This window comes from Mastigoproctus giganteus, chromosome 5 (assembly GCF_048544385.1).
Source record: "Mastigoproctus giganteus isolate SK-2022 chromosome 5, ASM4854438v1, whole genome shotgun sequence".
Taxonomy (NCBI): domain Eukaryota; kingdom Metazoa; phylum Arthropoda; class Arachnida; order Uropygi; family Thelyphonidae; genus Mastigoproctus; species Mastigoproctus giganteus.
Window position 1 is genome coordinate 230800863 of NC_143579.1, and position 26555 is coordinate 230827417.

Here is a 26555-nt window from a genome sequence, read left to right on the forward strand (position 1 = left end):
GTATATAGGCACCCTCCTAGCTGAAGGCTGTTCAGGGGTGAAGCATATGGAATAAATTGAATAATAAATAAATAAAAAAAAAATTGACAATATGGCTAGGGTCAAGGTTTGTTGCAATAGTTTTCAGTTGTGCTCGCTGCTCTTCATATTGAGTGCAGTCGAAGATAGTATGGAACCAGTTCTCTTTTTCCACACATCTTCATCTTCTCATTAATGGAACCGTGCTCCGTTACCAGGAAAGACATTTCAAGGCTCAGTGAAAACCACCATCCCACTACTTTGTTCATTCTAAATGTTATGTCTGGGAGGAATATTTTAGTCACAGTCCCGAGGTTCGAGGTGTCCCATCTGGTCTGCCAGACCTTGACGAGCTCGGTGGAACGCTGAGTTTTTTTCTTTAGTTATATCTTCCTCAAGGGAGATCTGCATATCTAGAATGGAAGTGGGGATTCTTTTCTTGAGTCTAAAACCGCCCTCGGTAGATAATGAAAGGATCTAGGGGAAGTGTCCCTGCAATTACCTGGATGGCAGCCGTGGATACAGTGCGAGTGATCCTGTGGATGGCAAGAATCGTGTTTCTCTGGATGGTTTGGAGTTTATTTCTCATTCTTACCAAGACAGCTCGGTGAAACTATGCTCCTGCAACGTATAATACAATAGGTAGAAAAACCGCTTTACAGTATATCAGGAGTGTTCTTTTAGAGAGGCCCCAGTCACTTCTGGATACTCTAACAATGGCTGCGGTGACCTCTTAACCTTAGTGGCAATTTGCGGCAGGAAAGACAGCTTGTGGTCTATTACCACTCCTATGGTGACTTCAATCTTCCCCAGAGTGATTAGAATAAGTGGAAGCAGGACGCCAAAATTTAGGGGGCGCAAAATTCCCCGAAAATTCACTGATTTGCTGTAAATTTCAAGTCGGAGAGGATGCACCAAAAAATCTCGAACAGGACGCTAATAGACCTGAGGCCGCTTCTGAGTGGAAGGGTAACTCGCATTGGAAAAATATTTTTCTAAATAAACTACATGATTATTATTTGTACCAGCATATCAGAGATCATACTGAGGATGAGAATATTCTTAACTTCATCATTACTGACGAATTATATGGCATCATGGCTTAAAATACAAGGACCACCGGCTGGTAGTGATCGGTTGGAAGATGAAGAAAGGTGAAGTAGTTAAAGATAAAGGCACGGGTTTTAATTTCGGAAGTTGGGACTTAGACAATTTAAGGCGCTATATGGCATTTATTAATTGGGCGGATTGCAGGGTGAGGATGAATACACTTAAATTATAAAATATTTATAAAAAATCACATTTAGATAGATATAGCATTCTGAATAACAAACAACATGGTTTTGTTAAGGGAAAATCATGTTTAACTAATTTAATAAGCTGTTTTGAGAGAGTTAATCACGATGTAGGGACCAATTTCGACATACCTTATTTGGATTTTAAGAAGACATTTGACTCAGTCTATCATTAGAAGTTATTGTATAAGCTGGACCATGGGATTATTGAAAAAATTCTAAGGTATACTGGGTGGGTTCAGGGCAGAAGGCAGACGGTTGTGATTAATGGATATGTATCCTTCAGACTGGTGTAAAGTCAGAAGTGAGGACCCCAGGGATCGGTTCTTGGACCACAGTTGTTTCTCATTTTCATAAACGACATCGACAATGGGATAGAAGGTTTGATGTAAAAATTTGCAGTGACGTAAAGATTGATAGAGTAGTTAATAATCAGTACAAAGTAGCGCTCCTTTAGATTGACTTGAACAGACTGCAAGAATGGTCAGAAAAATGGCAGCTATGTTTTAATGCAACAAAATGCAAGGTACTTGGGTAACAATAACTCCAAATTAAATTATACACATAGTGGGGGTGAATTAAACACAGTAGAGGAATAAGGGGATCTGGGTGTTATAATACGGGCAGATATGAAGTTTTCTGAGCAGTGTAAACAGGCAACTAGGAAAGTACATGGTGTTCTATAGATGATTTATTGAACATTATCCTGTAGGGACATGGAGGTCATAGTCCCACCGTAGAAGGCAATTGTAAGACCATATTTGGAATTCTTGAAGGGTCCAAAGATGGGCAACTCGCCTGGTGAGATCGGTAAAAGGGCGCCCATATGAGAAAAGGCTTCGAATATGTGGGTTGCATAGCTTGGAAACTAGGCAACTTAGAGAAGACTTGATTGAGGTGTTTAAGGCATACGTAAAATGAATGAGGAAAAAATTTTCACAGTTATAAATGATTCTAGAACTAGGGGCCATAATTTCAAGTTACGGGGAGAACGTTTAGACTGAATTGCAGGAAGTTTTATGTTAGCCAACGAGTTATAAATTACCTACATTGGTAGTGGAGGCTGACAGTTGGGGGAAATTCAAATGTCAGCTGAATAATTACCTACGAAAGGAGGGCAAATGCATAGGTTGTCTATTTCCTTTTCTCTTATTAATTATTTATTTTTTTAAAAATTTCTTCTTATTATTATTTTATTTATTTATTATTTATTTTTATTTTTATTTTTATTTTTTGGCTGGTGCAGTGGCTTCTTTGCACCATATAGCCATTGCCAATACTAATACTAATTAGGCCCTCTAGGGTAGCACAATTGGTGGAATCGGCGTTCTCCCCACACCGGGTGGAAAAGACCTAAGTTCGAGTCCTGTCGATGACGTGAGGAATTTTTATAGGCCTTTTTACAGAACATGGCAGAGTTAGTCGGTCTCATGGGAGAATAGCGTGGTTTTTTCTCCCGGAAACTCTAATTTTTCGTCCAGCAAACAGAAAATCGACCACAGAACACATGCAATTTACAGCAATATACACGGAGCAATATGGCCTTAGTAGCTGATTCTCCTAAAACCCTATTACAATCAACAACCAAGAATTAGATGTCTGTCAACCTCTCCAAAGGACAGATTTGCAAAAATTCGGTAAATTGTGGCAAGAGATCATTGTTGTTTGGCCCATCTGAATGATGGCTGATGAGGTAGATATGAATAAGAGAACGATTAGTCAAATTCTGCATGAAAATTTAGGGGGACAGAACAAATCTGCAAAATTTGTGCCACACAGCCTTAGAGATGAGCAGAAACAACGAAGGGCGTCATCATGCGAAGATTTCATCCAAACTTATCAAGACAATCCCAAATTGCTGAACTCTATTGTCACTGGAGATGAGTGTTCGGTGTTTCAGTATGACCCAGAGACAGAATCATAGCATTCAGTGGACGTTTGAAATCATTACTAAGGTCCAAAAAGTTTCATTTACAAAAGTACAGGATCGAGACGCCACTGATCATGTTTTGCGACAAAAAGAGTGTTATTCATAAGGAATTTGGACCTGAAGGGGAGAGAGCTAATGTTGTGTTCTATGTAGAGCTTCAAAGAAGGGAATTTCCAGGATGAAGCTGCAATTTTGAGAACGAAGCTGATTCCTGTTCCATAACAATGCCCCCGCCCATTGAGCACTTTCTGTGAAGACATTTCTGACAAAACGTGGCATTATACAGATGTACCATCCGTCCTACTTTCCCGACTTACCACCAGTGTACTTTTCCCCTCTTTTCCAAGGTGAAAACTGCCCTCAAAGGAAAGAGATTTCTGGATGTAAGGATATAAAAAAAACAGTAACCGGCGAACTGAACATCATGTCTTTGGACGCCTTTCTTGACTCTTTTAAGAACCTTTTAGAACGGTGTGATAAGTGAATTCAACCAGGTGGTTATTACTTTGAATAAAAATAAAACCATTTTTGAGCGTCTTCAGTTTGTGTCCTTTTTATTGCACCAGTCAGAGAACTTCATTGCCACACCTCGTATATCTGGATGAGTCACCAAACATCTTGCATTAAATTGTGTCTCACTACAAAGCCCAAATTTAAAAATACAAAACCACTCTGCGAACTTTATTATCACACCTGGTAGTTTACCGAACTTGCTTTCAGTATTGGCAATGTGAAGAAAAATGCTTGACTTCTGCCATAGTATCAAAGATACTAAACAGCAAAGCACCTAGAGAAGAGCCATGAGGTGTCTATTGAGCGAAGAGCAGCATCCTCTGCAAAGAATACCATGAATACACATTCATGGTATTCTTTATGCATAACACACTTGTAGACTTAGAAAGAAACATTCTAAAGTGGTTCCTAAACCAAAAGAGGCTCTTGCCTCAAACTAAATGAAACAAGTGTGTCATTAAATTATATTCTAAAGCATGGGATCTGCCATCAGGAAAATAAGGGCTTGATTTTACCCATAAAGAACCCTAATTGTAACGAAGTGTTAGTCAAATATATAAACGGGAAGATTAAGCGAATCCATAATATTACAAGAGTTCTAAAGGCCGGTATATCATTGTGTGGTAGTTCTTTACTGTTCTTGTTTCGCTTTTGAGGAACTCATAAACGGTTCCCTGAAAGCGAAACATGATTCAGGTTTTGTATGATCATCTGTAGGTACATACACTATTCGATTTTATGCATGCTTTCGAAATAAATCTTTCTTCTTTGGCTATGAAAAAAAAAAAGGAATATTACTTTTATTCTTTCACTATCTTCCCTAAGAAATTTCGACCCTAAATTTTTTGGCTCACCTCCATCCATCCATAATGTCTTCCTTCGTTCATCCTGTCTATTACCACGCAATTTAAAACCGCCTTGGGCTGGACCAAATGCCTCTTACACTGTTTACCTCACTTGGCTGAGCTCTCTGATACACATCCTTCCCTTCACCCCTCCCCCCAATTCCCCCAACCAAACTAGGGAAACTAATCCTCTTAGTGGGTTGGTTGGTTGTCATAACAACCTAAGGTGACTTGCTGATGGGGTTCTCTTATCTCTGAGCCTCAGGTCACAGACCTAATTTGTTGGTGTCATCTCCTCTTCCGCTTTGCCTGAATGCCACTCACCTAAGGCATTCTTCAAGAGTTTATATAGCAGTATAATGGGGCGACAAATAGGGACGTCGCTGTCAGGTTGTCAAAAGTGACAGTCTTCTCACAGTCTATTAGCAACAACCATGTTTGTTTACACCTGAACCGCTTAAGCGAATATTCGCGAATGAAAAATAGATACACATAATTAATTAAATCACATTATGCTAATAATAATATCAATCGAATCAGCTAGTGATTATTGCCAATGACAATTTAAATCGGCTTTTCTTCCTTCTTTCGAAGTTACTAATATCATGTTTTTTCTCTTATTTGGTACATGTGTGTTTCAGAAAGTAACCAATATGCACTCAGCTGCAAAAATTAAAGTTTCACATTTCCCACGTTTCATTCAAACACGTTCTATTTGAATGACACGACCAGACAGGTCAGAGGATTTAACAACCAATCATTTTAACAAATTAGAATCATTAACCGTATTTATAAGTTCAACGAGCTTTGGTCCAACCACCAATGGTCCAGTCCCAAACCACGAGAAATGATGACCTTATGTTAGGTCATCATAAGATGTCCTAACAGGGCATCTTATGATGACCCCCCGTTGGAATTGTCCATTTACTTTTGACAATATGATGTATACGTGTAAAATAGACGAAACATATCTTTATATATTCACATGCCTCTTTTAGAAATTCTGTGTTTTTACTCTTTGGCATTTAACACTCACATTTATATGCGTGTTAAGTGCCATTATCCAATCGCCTGCTAATTATGCTTCCCAGTACAGTCTGAATTAGGATGTTAGAAATCTCTATCTATTCGGCGGATCCACTGATCATCCCGTTTTGAGGTTCTTCTGATGTCATCAGACCTCCGCCCTCCCGAAGACATGTCCAACTATAATCTTGTACTTACTGTTGACAACAGCGTAGACAACAGTGGGAAATAGCAGAACCGACCCTTAGAGGCCAACGTCAAAGGTTACACCGCTTTGAAGAGAACTATCAATCACAATCCTCTGTCTCCTGACCTGCAGCCACCCTGCAATCCATGTTAAAATCTTATCAGTGATCATAACGTGTTCCAGCTTGAGCAGTTATCTCTAATGAGCGACTCAGGCAATGTTTGGCTAAAATCCAAATAAACAATATCGAAATTATTTTCTACGTCCAGCTAATGAGTAATTGTGTCAAAATAACTAATTAGATTAGTTAACCATGATTTTTCCTTAACAAAATGGTGCTGTACATCCTTCAGAATTTCATTTCTATTTAAATGTTCCTACATTGCACTTTTTGTCTTTTCCTCCATGATTTTTCCTACCAATGAATTCAGACTGAACTGGTGTGTACTTACGCATTTCATTCTTGGGACCGCCTTTATGTATTAGTGATACTTTGGCACTTTTACAATCCAGATGAATTTTTCCTGAGTCCAACGATTCTTATAGCCAACAGTGAGAAATAACAGAACCGACCCTTAGAGGCCTTAATAGTACAATTCACTCTCTTGCGGCCTCCATCCAAATTACTGGCCATCAATTCTTGGTGCCTTACTAGGGCCTAATTAATCTAATAAACAATCATCGGTAATTTCATACTGCTCACCCTCATACGCACTGCTTCTCCTCATCATGAATGATCATTCGTGTGTAAAGATTGATGCGAAGTACCTGTTCGATTTATCAGCAAAATCAGCTGGATTTCCTAAAGCTCTCCAGCACAGGGTCCGATCTGATTCCGTTTCTTCTTCTTCTTTATATCCACATACGTGAAAATCTCCCTGTCCTTTTTCTTTGCTCTCTTAGCCTTACTCATACTCAGCCTTTCCTATTCTAACATTTTATCACGGACCAACTTGTAGCTGGCGTATGCTTCGGTATTTTTCATGCTCTTTAACCACCCTATGCTGTTATTTTTTGTTCTATTAAACTGACCCCCTCGGCAACCACCTCAGCAACCCCCTCGTGCTATATTTTCTTTATGGTATTAAGGCATTCATGCCATTCGTGTTTTCTGTGACTATTTCTTTAAAGATGTTCCATAATTCTAATGTATTCGCCATCTCTGTGCTATCCTGAATTGATGAAGATCTTAAACTCTCCTTGAATTATACCCCAAGCCTTTACCTTTAACAACTACAGTTCTGTAGTTCTTCCAACTAAGGACTGCGTGATCATTTCCTATTAATGGTTCCAGTAAGGTGAGTACTGTGATGTCATCTAGTTCTTGGGTGGAATTTAAGAGGACTGAAATTAACGAAGTTTTATTCTATCTACCCGAGAATTAACCTGGAGATTGGTATTTAAAAATTGATGGTGGATATTCGGAGAATTTGGTGGTCTTTTTGCAGAGCAGCAATTTATCGAAATAAAATTCGGAGGTAGCGTACTATCATCGGCAAGACTATGCATAGGATTTCCACTCAATGGAGGATGAGGATAGCCATTATGAGGAAAAGACTAATGTAAAACATAATATCACTAGTGGATTGATATCGACTGAATCCATACCGATAATGATTAATCTGACCAACGTTTTAAAGATAGTATAAGATTTTGCGATTGATGCGTTTCTTCATTAGTTTGTAAAGAGTAGAGGCAAGTTCAATTAGGAGTTAACTGGAAGGGAAGGATTTCCCACTCTTTTTAGGAATTAGCTATACATGAGCATATTTTCCCGCAGATTGAGAGACACCAATAGAGTAAATGAATATCAGAAGGTGGCACAAAAGAAGAGTGAACTCTGGAATACAGAATTTAAGAATAAGCGGCAGATACTCAAGATTCTTCTATTATGTTTCTGTTGCAACAGCTGCGTTCAATGGAACATGTTAAGTATGGTAGGAGGAGATTCACCAAGGTCATCACTTCAAGGTTTAGTAGGAAAGTAGGATGTTAGTAAGTCGGTCTTGTCTTTAGCTGAGGATGCAATAGAACCATCACGTTCTAGCAAAGGTGGGAGTACTGATGGACAGAAGGTGCGGCCAATAGCTTTGGCAAGAGACCAGAATGTTCGATTACCATTTGGACAAAAAGCAAGTTTTTACTCTTAGACCTACCAGAATCCATCGTTTAGCTAAAGGATGAGATTAAAAAATTCGTAAATGAATAATTCCAGTTACACGACCTCAGAAAATATTTAGATCAGAAGATTTAAAAACAGTAATGCAACTAAGGAAAAGAGAATAGAATTTGCACAGATAATCTCGTTATCCATTGTTGTAATGCCAAATGATACGAAACTAATAATGGTCAAAGGCTCCAATTGGGATTATCATCAGTTGTGATCAGAGGTACCTTAAAACAACTAATATTAAGTGTGTTCTTTGTGGTGAGGATTAAGGTGAGGAAAAGACCAAGAGTTGGCGTGGTTAGGATTGTCTGGTATTGTAGACAATACCAAGTAATGGAAAAAGTTGTAGGACATCATTGGTAATAGAAAACGCTCTAGAATCTCTACCATCCGAGTCTATCGAATAGAATATTGAAACAATCAATGCCACAGAAAATTACTGTACTAGGAAACTTAGAGTAGGGAAAGTTGAGTTTCAAAGAAAGAAAGGAATTGAAAAATAGAGGGATTTGTCGAGTTGGTAGAATGATAAAGACAACAAATCAATTCAACAGAATGGAATAAGTTGACTTGAGTCAAAAGATCAATTTGGGTATAATTTTTTGGCAAAAAAATATATGCAGGTAGAATTAACTGGGGATAGGATTCATTCTATTGATATTTAAACCGAGACAAGTCGATACTGATCAGTAATTACAATTAATTATGATATAATTAATTGTAATTACTGATCAATGTCGACAATAAACATACAATAGAAACATATCTGTGATTTATTACTAAGCTTTTCTGATAGTTTTTTATAAAAATATTTTTCAATTCGAAGTATCTTGAATTTTTGAATCCACACCGTAATGATTTTGTACGAATAGTTTAGTATTGATTATTTGTTTGAAATTTGTATGGAGCCAATAAGGCTATAAGGCTTCAATACATTGAGCCATAAACTGTACTCTATGTCGGTTTGTCTGTTTTGCTGATTAAAAATCCATTCAATCCTCTTTCAAGACTGACTTACTGAGTTATGATGTTAAAAAAATATCCAAGAGGTAACTAAAAACCAGCAAAGTGAAACTGTGCCTACATTTCTTCCTTCTAAAGCTGACACGAATATATCATTGCTAATTATAAAAGGTCATAAGCTTTCCCTGTGGCTAATTTGTATACACTGCTCGACAAAATCAACAGAACACTTAGTAAACTTGTGCAGCTTGCGAATGAAGGGGGGCAAATTTGGTATGGTGGTGTACTATAGAATAACGATGAAATGAAGAGAAAAAGAGAAACTTTGGATTGGTATAAGGGACATTTATAGGCGTTGTATAAGTATTACCAAAAAGGACACACTTGAAAATATGGGCACATGACATCAGTACCGCGTATGATCCCCTCCAACGGCTAAACAGGCCTGACAGAGGTGAACCATGCTCGATATAAGGGTGTCTATAAGATTCTGTGGCAACAAATCCCATTCTTCCACCACCGAAGACCATAGGTCGCGATGTGACCGAGGAGTTGGCTGTCGGCATGCAATGCGACGCCCAAGAGCGTCTCACACATGTTCGATCAGATTTAAGTGTAGTGATCGTGCTGGCCACGTGGTCGTTGGATATCTTCCGTTTCCACCACTTGAACTCTAAATGCAATGGTGCTGTCGTGCACGAAAAGAAAATCTAGGCCAACCACACTGCGAAAAAGTTGCCCATAAGGTTCGAGGATTTGTTCTCGGTACCTCTGCGCAGTTACGATATCCCTATCAAAACATGAAGAGGGTGCAGCCATTCATCATTATTACGCCCCACACTAGAACACTGCCTTCACCGTAAGTGTCCCTTTCTCTGAAGATAGAAAGGTAGTACTGCATCCTTGGTTGTCTTCAGATGAAATAACGTCTAGAATCTGTTTGTAGGCTAAAAAGGGGACTGATCAAAGAACAGGACTGTATCCCATTTTCCTGGGCTCTAAGTCACATGTTCATGGTACCAGTTTCGACCAGCTCCGTGATGGTTTGGGGTTAATTGGATAGAAACCACTGGCTTCTTTCCGTAGAGTCCACTTTAATTGAGTCTTCTTAACACAGTAGGCCATCGTAGGGTTCCGTTTTGCTGTTAGAGCCAGAAAAGGTGTCTGTTCTGGTTGACGTAACCCTCCTGCTACTTTGGCCAGCTGTTCATGTAATGGTCCTTGTCTCCTGAAACTGGTTCCAACCGGACTGTGTCACGCAGTGTCATCTCGGAATTAAGCCAGCCCGCCTGCGACTGCTCTGTTTCAAGTTGTCCAACAGCCTACCACCTCAAAGAGATGTGGCTATCCCACTGAGTAAGCCAAAAAACGGGAATGAAGTAATTTGTTTTTATAGACAGGAATTTGTATAATGTGCTGTTCTGCAAGGTGGTAGATCGATTTCTATTGGGTAATCGGAATTTGCAAGCCAGGATGCAACACAGTTCACAATAAAATATTCATGAAAAACATTTCGTTCAGTTAATTTTGTCGAGCAGTGTACTGTTCCTTCACAGGTTATCGTTAGAGGGCTTCCAAATTTTATTAGGGTAATGGTGTATATAACTAACTTATCTTCTCTGTTTGATCTGAGATTAAACCCGGGCCATCTGCAGAACATCATCTTTGAGCTTCAGTTACGCAATACGCAACGCTAGAAAATTGAAATTTTGTTAGCTTTCTGTAGTAAAAATAAATGACAAATTAGGCAGTTGAAGTAATTCTCTCTACAACGTTAAAAATATAACTGATTAATTGCCTCTTAGTTTCATTAAAACAGAAAAAAAAATTGGGAGTAAAAAAAAAAAAACAGTAATTATAATAGTGAATAATATCGATATTTATCATGGATTTTTCTTTCGGTGTCTTAAATTCACACTAGATGGCGCTGACTGTCCTCGACAATCTTATTTACACATAAATAAAGCGAAGTATGTGCACAAATACTTGTTGCTTCGACAGGTCAAAGAATTAACCTTTTAGAACGCTCAGTTTATATTTTAGGGTGGTTACCGATACCGGAATTCGTAGAGCCAGAAAATAAGAAAAAAAAAAAAAAAAACTGCTTCAAGTATAAACATCTCTAGTTATGTGTTCAGTTTGCAGCTGAATGACATGCGCTGGTCGCGCCCTCTATAGTTAAATTGTCAAAACAGCTTTCGTCAAACTTCCATCGTAAGATCGCATGTGTGTCGACGACTTCCGATAAATTACCGCCAATTACGGTTCAATCGAAGTTTGTATTTTACGTTTTGACGAGATCTTTGACATTAGGATGCAAGTGAGCGAACTACGGACGTATTTTAACCTCTGGAACGCTCTGTGTGTACGGAAACGTTGACTACGGCCGTGTGACACGACGGTACTATTTCGGAACTAACGCCATCGGCGCAAACGTAACGTAGGCTTGCCCTCTCGCCGATTTTTAATTAATAACATTCGATTGCTGCGATGGAGTATGTTTGCTGTTGTTAATAGTTCGCTGTGAGCAGAAGTTTAAGCTGTATTAACAACCCCCCCACCGTTTCGGAAACCTGATGTATACTGCGGAAGGTCAGTCAGTTTGGAACAGAGCGATTGCCACTTGTTTCCTGGTTATGGTCCTGGTGGTAAACACAATTGGTAAGTCTTTATCGGTCTTAGTGTGGTATATGCCAAACATTGTCCTTTGGGTGTTTATAGAAGTTTTTTTTTAAATTGTTTTAGCAAAAATTCAATTTTAAACCCTATTTAGCAGTCATGTAGGCTCGAACCCCAGTTAATTTAGACGCATATGGTACTGCACTTCCACTCTGACCAGTCCCTATGTCAGCCATCTGTATCCATGTAATTTTGGGACACAAAGTTGTAAATATCTGATGGTGGGAGCGATTGTGTGTTTATCCATGATTTTGGACTGCTAAATACGGTGCTGTTATTTGCATTATCTCTTTTATGGTCTTAAAAAGCCCCCAGAAAGCTTTTTTTTTTTTTGGAATTAAATTTTTTTTTTTTTTTGAAATCATAATCGTAAACTAACTTAACCTTTTTTCACTAGTCAAAAATGAAAGTGTTTGGCTAGTCAAAAACCCACACTTCTTTTGCTTGAATCTGTCCCAAATTGGGCCATCCCCGCAACGCGGTGACAAGGTGTACCCATAATCTGGAGTTCGGCGAAAATTGCAATTAAATAATTAAATTAAAAAAAAAAAAAAATTTAATTGTTTTGGCAAAAGTGCTATCATAAACCCTATTTAGCAGTCACGTAGGCTCGAACTCTGTTTAACTTAAACACATAGTACTGCACTTCCACTCAGACCAGTCCCTGCGTCTCCATCTATATCCATGTAATTTTGGTACACAAAGTGGTAAATACCTGAGAAGCTGATTTAACTCCCGATGGTGGGAGGTATATGTTTTTTTTACAAATATTTATGTGTTTATATGCAGTTTTAGACTGCTAAATACGGTACTGTTACTTGTATTATCTCTCTTATAGACTTTAAAAGTTTCCCCAAACAATTTTTTTGGAATTTAATTTTTTTTTAATCATAATCGTAAACTAACCTAACCTGTTTCACTAACCTAAACTGAAATTTTTGGTTAGTGAAAAACCCACACTTCTTTTGCTGAAATACATCCCAAATTGGGCCATCCCTGCAACACTGTGTACCCATAATCTGGATTCAGCCAAAACTTTAATTAAAAAATTAAAAATTGTAAACCCTTACAATTAGAAGGGTTTAAAAATTGAAAACCCTTCCAGTCAGAAGGATTTAATTTTTTTTTTTGGCAAAAATGCAATCATAAACCATATTTAGCAGTCACGTAGGTTCGAATCCCGGTTAACTTAAACGTGTATGGTACTACACTTCCATTCTGACCAGTCCCTATGTGAGCCATCTGTATACATGTAATTTTGGGACACAAAGTTGTAAATACCTGAGAAGCAGATTTAATTCCTGATGGTGGGAGGTATTGTCGTTTTTTTTACAAATATTTATGTGTTTATCCGTGATTTTAGACTGCTAAATACGGTACTGTTACTTGTATTATTTCACTTATGGACTTAAAAAGAGTCCCCAAGGGTATTTTTTGGAATTAATTTTTTTTCTTTTTTGAAATCAATTGAAGCAAAAAAGAAATAAAAAAAACTTTAACTGCAGCTGTTTTCAGAATGAAAGAGTCAGTTGAAGTAAAAGTGATGTAAAACGTGATTTCATGCTCACCCGTGGCTGTGTTAGCTGGTCTCAAGCGAGGGTAGCTGGTTTTTGAAACTGGGGTTTTTCATCCAGCAAATGACCCAATCGTCCACAGAAAGGTTGCAATTTACAGACAAAATATTGTTGCCTAATAGCCTTAGTTGCTTTGTCGCTTTACATACACCAACACACTTAAGGTCGCTGACATCTTTTCTAGTGCAGTACTTTGTCACTAGGGGGAGCTAAATAAAATGCTGAAATTGCACTTCTCTGTTGTAAAATCAAGATATGATAATTATGATGACAGTGACAAATACACAAGCAAAAATGGTAATACCTTTTATAGTGCAGTATTTTGTCGCTAGAGGGAGATAATATCAATAATAATCAATCAACCATCTAGTAGTCGACTTATAATGCTCCTTTATTAGTTTTAATATAAAGGCGCATAACATTCCATACTAAAATTGAGATAGAACAATTATGATGTGAGCGACAAATACACGAGTAAATACGGTAATGCCTCTTCTAATGCAGCATTTTCTCGCTAGAGGGAGATAATAATAATCAGCCATCTACAAGTCACCTTATAATGCTCCTTTATTATTTTCAATATAAAGGAGCATAACAATCCATACTTTCTCTGTTCATTTGGAAGATAATGCTGTTTAATATTCTGAGTGCTTTCAAATCCACAGGGCTACCGATCAATGTCTTTCAAAAAGATTAAATCCTCTCCTTTAGGATCGCCTTATTCAATTTAAAATTAATCATTTCTCTCCTGGTAACTCTGGACAAAATTATTCCAATAAACGAACAATTTTGTCCATTTATGGACAGAAATCTATAATTTTAACTTTATAGCAAATTCCCCCCCTCCAGGACCTTAAATAAGATTACCAAACACAATTGAAAGGATTTTCATATCATCGCGATGAAGGCTGAACATGTCCAACAGTTCTCGAGTGCAAGGGGAATTACTGGAGACCCTGAAACAACTGTTTGCACATCCCCCGGGGCTGTTCTCTCAGCAAACATTTCCTTGATGATCTGTCTGCAGGAAACCGAGCTCTTCTTCTGGGTCCAGTTGAATTACTGAAACATGCTGCGGACTTGGAATTACTTCTTTCAACAACCGCTAGAGCATGTCGCTTGTAAGAGAACCATGCAATACGTAGATTGTGCTAACTCAGCTCTGGATTAAGGCTAATGGGACTTGCAGTTAAAGCGGAAACGGGGCCCCTTTCTAGTAAGTTATTAGGAACGCTATAAGATTATAGTTTGATCTCAGAGCAGAGTGACCGGAATTAAAACTAGCCTATTGCAGAGGATGTACAGAGAGGCTTATGTGAGGAAGTATTGCAGCTAACTGGAAAAGACTTATCTGGAGAGAAAAAAAATTAGTTCCGTGTGTTACCGATAGGAGGGGATAAATCCGATATGATCCATAAGTGGCATCTTGCACAGGTATAATGTCTACGTTAAGTAAAGGAGCACTTTTTCTTGCGTTAGAACAGATTTTATTTCCTTACGTTTCGTGGCATTATTTTCTACCACTTCTTCAATGTCTTGTTACTGTTGGTATTAGATAAATAATATACGCTTTCCTGTGACTTTATGTCTATAAATTGCGTGCTTTCTGTGGTTGATTTGCCCTTTGCTGGACGAAAAACTCGAGTTTCCGTCAGAAAAACCATGCTACCCTCGCTTGAGACCAACGAACTCAACCACTTTGTGAAAAAGGCCCATAAAATTCCTCACGTCATCGACGGGATTCGAACTTAGGTCTTTTCCACCCGGTGTGGGAAGGTCGTTGATTGTACCATTTTTCCCTCCGGATTGCGATGAATTCTTTCAGGATTGTATCTGAATCGTTTGAGAAACATCCCCAATATTTCCAACATCTACCCTGGCTGCCGAATTCTCTAGATATGAATCAAATTGAGAATATCTAGGATATATTGGAAAGGGCAGTTGGACTCCACACTTCTCTGCTAACCACACCCAGCAGCTGACAAATATCCTGATGGAAGAATGATGAAATCAGGACTGGACTTTTCCAGACATCTAGTGGAATCCTTGTCATGGTGTTTACGCACTGTAGTTGGGCAAAAGGTGGCCTTTCTAGATATGGAATATAGGCTTCTGGTGTTTTTGTCCAGTGCACTACAAACAGAAATGGCAATCTGGTAGAAAATCCTGGTAGACTGGTAGCAAAGAAAACACAGCATCAGAGAAGAGTTGGATGCTCGTTGGTAGCATAATCATTGTCCTTCCCACACCGGCTGGAAAATACCTGAGTTCGAAACACAAGGAATTTTTATCGTCTTTTTAACAACGTGGTTGAGTTAGTTGGTCTCAGGCAATGGTAATATGGGTTTTCTCCCATAAAATCCCATTTTCATCCAGCAAACAGCAAATCGACCACAGGACATAAGCAATTTACAGAACCAACCAACCCAAGCACACCTCTGACTTTCTCTGCAACAAGACCAACTCCTCCAGGGGTTTTTCGTGCAGTTTTACAGGATTATTTTCTTGGAACCAGTGTAGTCTTCAAAGGTGTCGTTTAAGACAATGACAAAAACTTTTATTGTTTAATATTACATTCATCCTTTTTTTTCCCTTTCTTTTCAATTTCGTGAATTTGAAAAGGAGGTTACTCTTCTTACGATGAAGATAATTAATTTTCAAGCAAAGAATCTTTAAATATCAGTAGAATGTTCAATAAACACCTTTTTTGTGGTACAGTAATCGGGTTTCCTCTTTCATTAATGGCTGATTTGCAGGTACACGTAAAGAACATTGCTCTTAGCAGCTCAGGAAAGACATTTTTTATTAAATTTTCGGATTTGTTCCAAGAGATTGTGTTCCAGGATGTAAAAGTTAATGCTATAATCGAATCAGAAAAACAAGGCAAAAAAAAAATCGAGGCATCATCTCGCGTGATCTTGTCAGAGGTAGCCTTCATGGAAGGGACAGAACTCCAAGTTATTATCTTTAGCACGCAACTGAGAGGACTATTGGATAAAATTTTTACATAACTGCACAATTCCTTTTAAACATCAGAAAGTAGCTTCATTATAGAAGGAAAAAATCTCGTCCAAAGCCCTTGAGCAATCAAGTTGATGAAGATCCGACACACCTACTGTGGTGATTCACAATAATGCAAATGCTTCCAACCGGGAAAATATCCAACTAGAATGATTCATATAATTGAGAAATTTCGATTTTATTTATTTAAATGGTTACCATGTATGCAACGATATCCTGGAGGAACTTGACGTATAAAAGCAGCTGCAGCGACATCTATTGAAGAGTTTAGTGTGCAATGAAAAACGTCTTGTGTAAACTATCTGCTACCTCTTCTCCAGATTTTTTCTTTTACGATTTCTATAGATGTTTTGGAGTAGAATTGATTGCCAGTCGATGTCTTTGTTGTTGGAGTGGGATTTAGGAGCATCAGTAACTATGGACATATTGCTCCGTGTATATTGTCTGTAACTTCCGTGTGTTTCTATGGTCGATTTTCTGTTTTTTGGATGAAAAACTTAAGTTTTCGGGAGAAAAAACCATTCTGTTCTCGCTGCTGTTGTAGTAGTTTTAGGAGCATCAACAGCTAAGGCCATATTGCTCCGTATATCTTCTTCTTCTTCTTCTTCTTAAGATTTATTCCGTTATTACAACGGTTCTCCTCGACCTAACATCGAAAAGTCATTCATTTATTCTTCTTTTCCATCTTCTTCCATCTTCCCAATCACCAGTCCTCTTCCATTCATAGCTGCTCTATCCTCGTCCTTCTTGGTGTTTCTCTCTCTCTTTTTTCCTTCTCCATGGTATTCATTCCATGGCTCCTCTGGGCAATCCGTTGTCCTGTATTCTCTTCACATGGCCAAACCACTCCAATCTTTTCTCTATTTTATCAATGATGGTTTTTTTGGAAATTCAATGTATTCCTTATCACGTGATATCTAACTTTTTTAGTCGTAGACTTGCCAATCTTCGCCAAAAATCCATCTCAACAGCCATGCACGAGATCTGCAGAGGCGTGAAGAGTATTGATGAGTTTAAGGAAACCTCATGAGTATGGACTGGAAATAATAGAGCTGGAGAAATGGGCCAATTATTATGAACAGTTATTGAATGAAGGAAGAGAGGAATTTAGAGAAACTGAAACAGAGACATTTATCATGAAAAGAGGATTGAACATCCGAATTAAGGAAGTGGAATGCTTTGTATACACTGTCTGTAAATTTCGTGTGTTCTGTGATCGATTTTCTGTTTTGCTGGATGAAAAAACCAGAGTTTCTTGGATAAAAAACCATGCTACCATCGCCTGAGCCCGACTAACTCAGCCGCATTGAGAAAAATCCCCTAAAGAACACCCCAGGGACTTGAACTGAGGTCTTTTCCACCCGGTGTGAAGAGGACAGCGGCTCTACAAACTGCTACCAACGAGGGCTTTCTTGAGGAAGATGAAAGTTGGTATCTGAGACACATTTTAATATATAAACTGTAGCTATTAAAAACATTTTTATTAAATAGTTAATTTAATCTTTTTTTTCTCTCTCTTTCATAGCTGCTGATGGCTGCAGATTTCCACAAAGGTGGTCCGGGACTTGGTTCCAAAAAGGCATCCAGTCAGAGATAAAGATAGAAGGCGAAATCTTTTCGATTAAGGGAGTATGTCTTGATTATTCGGGCTATTTGTTCCTAATAGAAGACAGGTAGGTTGTGCACAATTTATGTAGGATTGAAGTAGGCCCGAGTTTTTCAGCCCTCATAATGGGGGCTCAAATGGGGTGATGAACACGCACTGGTACACATAATGGGGGCTGAAATCGGGTGATGAACACGCACTGGTACACATATAATGGGGGCTCAAATGGGGTGATGAACACGCACTGGTACACACATAATGGGGGCTCAAATGGGGTGATGAACACGAACTGGTACACATAATGGGGGCTCAAATGGGGTGATGAACACGCACTGGTACACATATAATGGGGGCTCAAATGGGGTGATGAACACGCACTGGTACACACCTAATGGGGGGCTCAAATGGGGTGATGAACACGCACTGGTACACACATAATGGGGGCTCAAATGGGGTGATGAACACGCACTGGTACACACATAATGGGGGCTCAAATGGGGTGATGAACACGCACTGGTACACACATAATGGGGGCTCAAATGGGGTGATGAACACGCACTGGTACACACATAATACCCAAAGTCGTTGATGCGCCTGGAAAATCAACAACATTGTCTAATTATTTGTTAATTAGAGGTAATTAATCAATGATGTCAGTGTAAGAAATTAGGCACCGTTCACAAAGTTCTATATCTCCAACGTGAGCTTAAAACAATTGAATATGTATAAATGTCGCTTTAGTTTAACAAATTACGTTTATTTTTTGCTTATTTTTTAAAAATAATGCTATCTTTTGAAAACAAAGTGGTAAATCAATAGTCATTAAGCGTTAACACGACTTAAAGTAATATTTTAAACTTTAGGGAGTGTAGTTAGCTAGGTGAATATCGATATTTGCCAGACCAGTAACGATTTTCTATAACCACAAAGTTGTAGCGATCATTTTATCCAACAAACCGTTAGCAGTCAGCCGGCCCTGAAAGAGGTATTTCGATATCACCCGGTATAAATACGAATCTCCAAACACATTTATGCTTTTGGGGGAAGAATTGTTTCTTTATCGTATTCAGCGCTCGATGGAAGCCATAAGAGTGGCAGATAGGAGGAAATATCTTCAGAAATATGGATTTACTGCGCAACCAGTTAGCAGGAGAGAGGGAAAGAAAAAAAACAAAGCCCAAAGTGTTGAGCAGCTGCGAAAGATTGTGATGGGATATTGCACGGTTAGCTTTTCGCTAATGGACTCGTAGCTAGGGAATAAATATTTAACGATATTGTGTAGGAATATCGACAAGTTAGGATATAGCTTAAGGAGTAAAGGAGCTTCGCTTTTAAATTGCTACCAAGTGAATTATGGAAAAGAGTGGAAGCGGGTGACTTTTAAAGATAATAGGATTTTGTGCTGAAGAATGCCACGGTGGATTAAAAATTTAAATCTACTGCTTTGGTTTCCCCATATAAAATTTCCTTAATTAAACTTGGAAAATAAACGTTTTTAAGTTTTATTTCCGGGTGTTTAATTGTAGGATGAAAGGTTCTTAAGAATTTCTTAACAACGGAAGTAAATAGATATTCAATTAAAACTAATTAACTCCCAATGGAAGCTACGACTAATGAACTTTTGAGGCATTTCATCACATTTTCGTTACCTTCTTGTAATCACATTTATGTATGTACAGTGTATATTCAGTGATCATTGAATTATGGTTAGCAGCCGCTTTTCGCCTAGGATAGGAACTCCACTAGATGTCTGAAGACGTTCTATCTGAAAGGCTCTCCACAGTGCTGGAACAGATGACGGTTGCGTGTCCATACGCCTCACGTCCCTTTCCAAAATATCCCACAGGCGTTCAGTTGGCGAATTTGGAGGCAAATTAAGATGGTTCATATCTTCACTGTGTTCCTCGAACCACTTGTGCACTGTGCGAGCTCGATGACACGCGCTCGGAAGATCCCGTTTCTGTCCGGTAAGAAAATGCAACATGTCAAAGTGTACATGGTCTCCGAGCAGCTGCCGGTAGACTTCCAAGGGTCCCATGGCTAAGGACCCAGTTGAAACAACAGTCCAACGTAATCTAACACAGTACGACGCAATCACACATATTACCCCAGGGGCTCACATCTGGTGAGTATGGACTTGGCACACCCAAGGTCCTGAGCTGGATATCATCATTCTCTTTTTTGGTGATTCCTTCCTACTTCTCTCTCTCTCAAGGTACTTAATTTTTTTTGGCTGGTGCAGTATAAGCTTCAAGCTTCCTTGTACCATATGGCTAATAATAATAATGTACACATTATCTGACCTTTACAGAGATTCTACTAGTGAAACGTTGGTCCATACGTACCTGGGGTTCTATTTTTGTCAGCAAAACATGCCCCATATTGAGCCACCACCTGGATAGTGTGCACCGTGCACAATGGGTCCATGGACTCCCATTGCTTGCGCCATATACGAAGAGGCTTCCTTCGGCATATTTCACCAAGTATTTGGACTCATCCGATCAGCACACTCATTTCCAGTCGTCCAGTGTCCAAACAGCTTGTTGTTGACACCACAGCATTCGCCATTGACGATGATCACCGGTGAGGAGAGGGTGTCCCTTGAGTCATCTGATGTGGAACCCCATACGTCTCAGTGTGTGGCTCATCGTCATTTGGAATATTGTTCTTGCTTTCTCCATATTGTATTGCGATGTCAACTGTCGCACAGTGAACTGCTGTTTAGACCGTACAACATGCTGCACCCTTCGTTCACCACCAACATACACCTTGCGTAATCCTTTCTGTCAGCGGGAGGTGGTTTGACTCATTCGACGCCATTTTTTGTGCACCTTTACCACAGTGGGTTGAGAGCAACCGACAAGACATGCTGTTGAAGCACCCGATGCACCAGCTCGCACATTCATACCCTTTTGAAATTCCGTGATATCTCTACTACGCCCCACATTTACTACTTTGTCACTTTGACTTGCTTGACTAGACGCAAATTACCACTACTCTAGAGCACGAAGCTGTTCGGCTTTTTATACTTTGAACTATGCGCCATAGTCCATTACTAATAGGGTGATCATAATTCACTGATCACTGAGTGTATATAATTATAAAATTTGTTAGGTAATATTGAAGACTGCAGTCAAAATATTATGACAACCCCCTTAATTCAGCAGTCAACTGTTCCATCCCAACTTCTTGGTACACGTGTCGCGGTGACAACCTCCTGACAGACTTCAAATAAGGGATGACTGCTGGGGACGATTCAAGGATGGCAGTATTAAGGAAACTGCGATTTTGTAGGCTGTTCGCATACTTCGGTGGAATTATTGACCATGGATTTTTTGTTCTGGCTGATCTCACTTGAACCAGGAATAATAAATTGGCCATTAGCCCAACAAAAACAAATTTAGATTATACAAGACCACCACAGATTAAAATCCATGGCAATGGCCAGCAATTAACTTGCCTCTGAGCTAAAGCATCTAGGAGTTTTGATTGATAATCGCTTGAGTTTTATTTCTCATATAAAACATCTTTCCAGCAGGTTTAATGATTTTCTCGTTGAGTTGCAAAAAAACAGATGGGGGCCACTCTTTAAAGGTATTGCTCTTATGCTACAAGGCTGTTTTCGACCCAATGGTTACCTTCACTGTTGGCTACTGGTTCTATCGGGTGTTTAATAGAAAGATTCAGTTCATGCTTCAGGCTATCCAGAAAAAAATATTATTCTTAATCTTGAGAGTGTGCCGTACAGCGTCTACTGCTGCACTTCAGGCGCTGGCAGGTACTTTACCTCTTGACCTGCACGTCGTGTACCGTGTTCTCTGCTGTCGGATCAAGAGGTAGGTTCCATCGGATTTCTTCGTCATCTAAATCAATATCCGCAATGATGTGAAAAAGAAAAAACAAATTCAAGTATTGGCTAGAACTTGTTAGTGGCGCAGACCAGATGGGACAGCTCTCCCACTGGTTCTGTCACGCATTTTTTCTTCTGCACGTGACTAGTCTTACTTCCAAGAAAACTAAAATGGTTTACACTTGGACTTTGTGCTGAATACTTTGTAACAGGACATGTCCTGGAATTTAAAGCTCTTCTCTTTTGGCTGTATATGTTGATCTGCGACATACTTTATTATTATTATCTGCTCCACATGTTGCTCCCGATAATGTTACTCCTCTTTTGAACAATAGTCCTGGTTTAATCAACGTTTCTAGCTAACTTGAAGAGTTGGAACATGTTTTAGTCACCAAAGATCTTATTTTAATTTATATGCTTAGGACCTGCTGGATGATTTAGCTGTTACTGGAGAACAGTCTGTTTAGTAAGTTTAATGGGTTCAGATGGTTTTGTGAATATTGTTGTATTTTTTGCTAATTTATCTTTCCTTAATTCATTGGCTTGTTTTGGGTTTGGGCCGCCATTTCTGGTTTTTCCCAATCTTTTGTGTTGTTTCGTCCACTAGTTTTTTTCCCTTCCTTTGAGTGCTACTTCCATCAGTGGGTGCTTTATCTTGCCTTCAAGCAACCCACAATTGTTTAGTAGTTGCCTGCTTGCTTCCTTGTGGAATGGTCGGATGCCAAGGTTGGCGGTTAAGATTCTTTGCATTGCGATCCCTTGGTAGCAGATTGGCCGGTTGAAAACATGGACAACACAATCCTACACTCTATCAACGCAAACCCATACCACCGCTACATCTAGCCTTTACAGTGACCTGTATTTATACAAAATGACCTATTGGTGTTGAACTAATGTTCCAGGAGCCGCGCTGTCTACATACATGGCCATAGACTTTAACCAGAGACGATCAGCAGTGTTTCCAAGACAACGATCCAACGAGCCCTCATTCGTACTTCGAGAATAGGTGCTAGCTCAAGGTCCCCATACTTACCACCACCCATTGCTAAAGAACAAGTTTGCAGTTACATGGATTAATTTATTTGGGTTGGACTGTCCTCCACGGACTGTCACAGATCTACGGGACACAATACTGCTGACCTGATTCAACGTGCCTTCTGAAACGATCAGAGGCCTTATAGGATCCGGTCCTCACCACGTGGCGGCGTTACTGGCCCTAAGAGAGGACATACCCACCTACCTAATCGTAAATATCGAAATCAAGAAATCCAAATAATAAAAGATAAAGTACATTGCACCAAGTCTGGTTATTCTGTTCAGGAAACTTAAACTTAAATTGTATGGCTACTACCAAGTCTCTTTTCATTGTCTACAGGCTTCGGTTTGGTGGTGCCCAAATGGTACGTTTTATTGGATTGCTCTACTCAGACTCAAAACCTTTCATTTTCATAATTTATGTCTTGTTGCAAAAGCTTATTACTGCTATTAACCACCTTTCCAATCTCTGTATCATCTGCAAACTTAGACAATAAGCCTCGTATACCAACATCAATATCATTAATGAATATTAGAACGGTAAAGGGCCAAGTACCGAACCCTGTGGTCTCCACTCATAACATTAATCTATAAGGATTAGTAACCATTTACAACTATTTCCTGTCTCCCACCAGTTAAAAGACCTTTATCCATAGTAGTAACTTGCACTTAATTCCTCATTTAAACAGTGATTGTTTGTGTGGGACCATATAAAATGCTTTTCTGCCTACAGCTGCTGCCGTTAATATCTATTAGTTAGTCCCTGTATCTCTCCCCTCCAAGCTATCAGTTTCCGACCCACCTAACCCTGTCTGAATAGCATGGGCAAATATTCTTGCACCCCTTCTATTTATTCGCATTCCATCCCAATAGAAACAGTCTTTCGTGTTAACAAACACAGATCACTCTGGAAAAAATTCTACCCCATGACCCTTCACAGTCTCACCAGGACCGAATTGATTGACAAGGTACTTCCTCCTATTGTGTCTGGGCAGAAATGCAGACACTTTCAATTTCAGTCCTAACTCGCGACTTTTTCTCAACATTACCTTCTATTGTTAAGTACATGCTGAGATCTCCTACTCTTAATATCATTAGTTCTTATTCCTATGATGTTTGCATTTGTTGACAACCAATATCTGAGATTTATTAACCACTCACCTACCATTAGCATGCAAACATTGAGTGACTACCTTTTTATATTCGTTTTGATTCTAGCACATGCCATAGAGTTGCTTATAGCAGTATTTTCTCTAGGAACCTTATTTGCCATCTTCGCTTCCATTCATTTAAAATATTGTTGCCATTGGTACATTTTCCACGATCAGAAGGCTCTTCTAAAATGTCATGCACGAATCGATGTATGTATTACCCTTGGCCCTCTCTAATTAGCATTTTCCTCAATGATATTAGCAAATACCCTTGCACCACCTTTGTTGAAATGTATTTAGTCTCTTAAAAATATATTCTTTCTACTTACGAATAAACAACAACGCTAATAAAAATTTCACCCTAAAAGTCTTGAGTTAATCCCCAAGGTTTCCACATATGGCCCCTCCTATCGGCAGAATTATGAAACTGCAGACAATCCTCGATTAATTAACATGATAAATGAATCCTATTTGTTAAATTTATAACTTTTTCTTCAAATAGAGAATTAACAATTTCTACTAGAGAACAGACAGTTCCTCCTACTGTGCATGCAGCACGGTTGCCAGTGCCTCATGTCAAGGAGATGGATGTTATACGAGAGCTTCAGCATAATCTGTCTTCCTTGTTACACCTGAGAGAAGTCTTGTACGTGACCCTGGGTCCCTTCAGTTCCCTAACTGAAATGTTAATGGATAAGCTGATTAGTCAGGTAAACGTACTCGAACATGTTCTGATTTGATTAACCAGCAAAGGTATTTGCGCCAGTAATAGAATTGAGCATGTAATGAGTTTATTAATCAGAACAATCGTATTTCGGTGGCTTTCCAAACTGTTATTTAAAATAATGTCAACAGTGAGCAAACTTAATTTATAACTGGCTTTGTTAGCAGACACAGATGAATTCAAAGGCCTCACCAGTTCTCTCCAGAAGTAATAGAATTTTCACTTCTCTCCAAAAGCTCTTGGTTGGCACACAACTGCATCCCTGTGACCTTTCAATTCCCCATATTTAATTTCTATAATTTTTGTATTTATCTAGTTTCTGAAGGTTTTGGGTTAATCCTCCTAATTGTTTTCTCTTGGAAAAAGATATTGAAGAAGTGCATCATAACTGAGAATTCGAATACGCTGGGTTGGTAACTCTGTATTTACACTTATCTTTGAGTAAAAGAGTGTTAGAGACATGAAATTCACCAGTTACAACATCACTTTGATTGACGAAGCGTGTTGGAAGTGATGTTGGAAATAATGTTGGAGATGTTGCTTTTTATTTCTTCCAGAGTGCGTAGATTTAGGTTGTAGGCATTGTCTTTGAGATAGCTGTACTAAAAGAATTGTAATAACCACAAATCTAGGAGCTTGCTGATCTTATTCCTTTTGAAATTATGCGCTCTCTGAACTTGTTCTGCTATGTTGCCGAAATCACGCTTTAACAGTCTCGTCCTTAGTGAGGTTGTCCTGGAATTCACGGATTATGTCAATGTACTTCTGAGAGGTTCTGTGAAAAATCGACTCAGCAACCCTGCTGCAGTTTATTCCACACCACACTCTAATCTTCACAGAGTGTAGAGGAGTTTCCAAAACAATCTTCACATTCCCAGTTTCCCCTGAACATTTGATACGTTTCTGCAGCGCAGATCATGACGGTACCCTCATCATCAGTAATTCAGTCTTGTGATGGTTAGTTCCTCTGATGTGCTGTCTCCACCTGTGCTGTTTGTTTTAGTTCCTCAAAATTTCGAAGTCCTGCTTCATCCATCAATGTCCCGATGAAGATATCTTTTGGTCTTCCCCTAGGGCGTTTTCCTCCCACAGTCTCCTGCATATCATCCAGAAGCAAACCACCATCGAATCATATGGCCCGCCCATTTGAGGCTAGTTGATCTTAATCTATCTAGAATTTTCCTTTCTTCTTGGACACATCTTAATACTTCCAAATTTGACACTATCAATCCATTTAATTTTTTCCATCTTGGGCCAGCACCACATTTCGAAGGCCTCAAGTCTCCTTTTGTCTCTCTTTCTAAGAATCCATGTCTCTGCTGCATATAGAGCCACTGACCAAATATATGTCATTATTATCTTCTTCCTAATTTCCTGTGACATCTTCTGTGTAATCAACGACAGTTTATTCTTGAAAGATTGTTTTGCCATTGCAATTCTGGATTGAATCTGAGTTTGACATGAAATGTCCTGTGCAAACTACTCCAGATACCTAAAGTAATCTACCTGTTCTATTCTTACTCCATCGATCTCAATTCGGAAGGGAAGTGACCTTCCGAATTGAGCAATAATACTATTTTTGCTGAAGTATTTTTAAATGACTACTGTATTTTGAAGTTGTCTTATTGTATTCCACCATGAACACCACTCCTCAATGCCTAATGATTTACTGCTTGCACTGCGTACTCGCATTCGTAATTTTACAGACTAGACTTCTCAAAGAGTTCTAGAGACTGTCCCTAGCACTCTTTTACACGAAGTTATTCCCATTTTCACTGGTTCTTATGATTCTAAAAGTCAAAGGAAGTCCTGGTATCAGAACGTAGTTATTAACGCATGGATTTTGTATAATGATAATTGGTACATGGCGTGCAATTTCTTTCTCCTAGATTCTCAACGTCCCCACCACTTGCTCTCTAATGCCCCAAACTGCCTACCGAAGTATAAAAAAACAAAATGCTAATGAAG

At 39.0% G+C, this 26555-nt stretch overlaps 1 protein-coding gene across 1 annotated transcript in view; it reads left to right on the top strand.

Moving 5' to 3' along the window:
• Positions 1–11166: 11166 nt before the first annotated feature.
• LOC150086261 (uncharacterized) overlaps positions 11167–26555 on the top strand; it is a 49966-nt gene continuing 34577 nt past the window's right edge. Inside the window, exons 1-2 of the mRNA XM_090373792.1 lie at positions 11167–11608; positions 17747–17894. Coding sequence (XP_090229918.1) covers positions 11524–11608; positions 17747–17894 — 233 coding nt within the window. The 5' untranslated portion in view covers positions 11167–11523. The remainder of the gene's footprint in view (positions 11609–17746; positions 17895–26555) is intronic.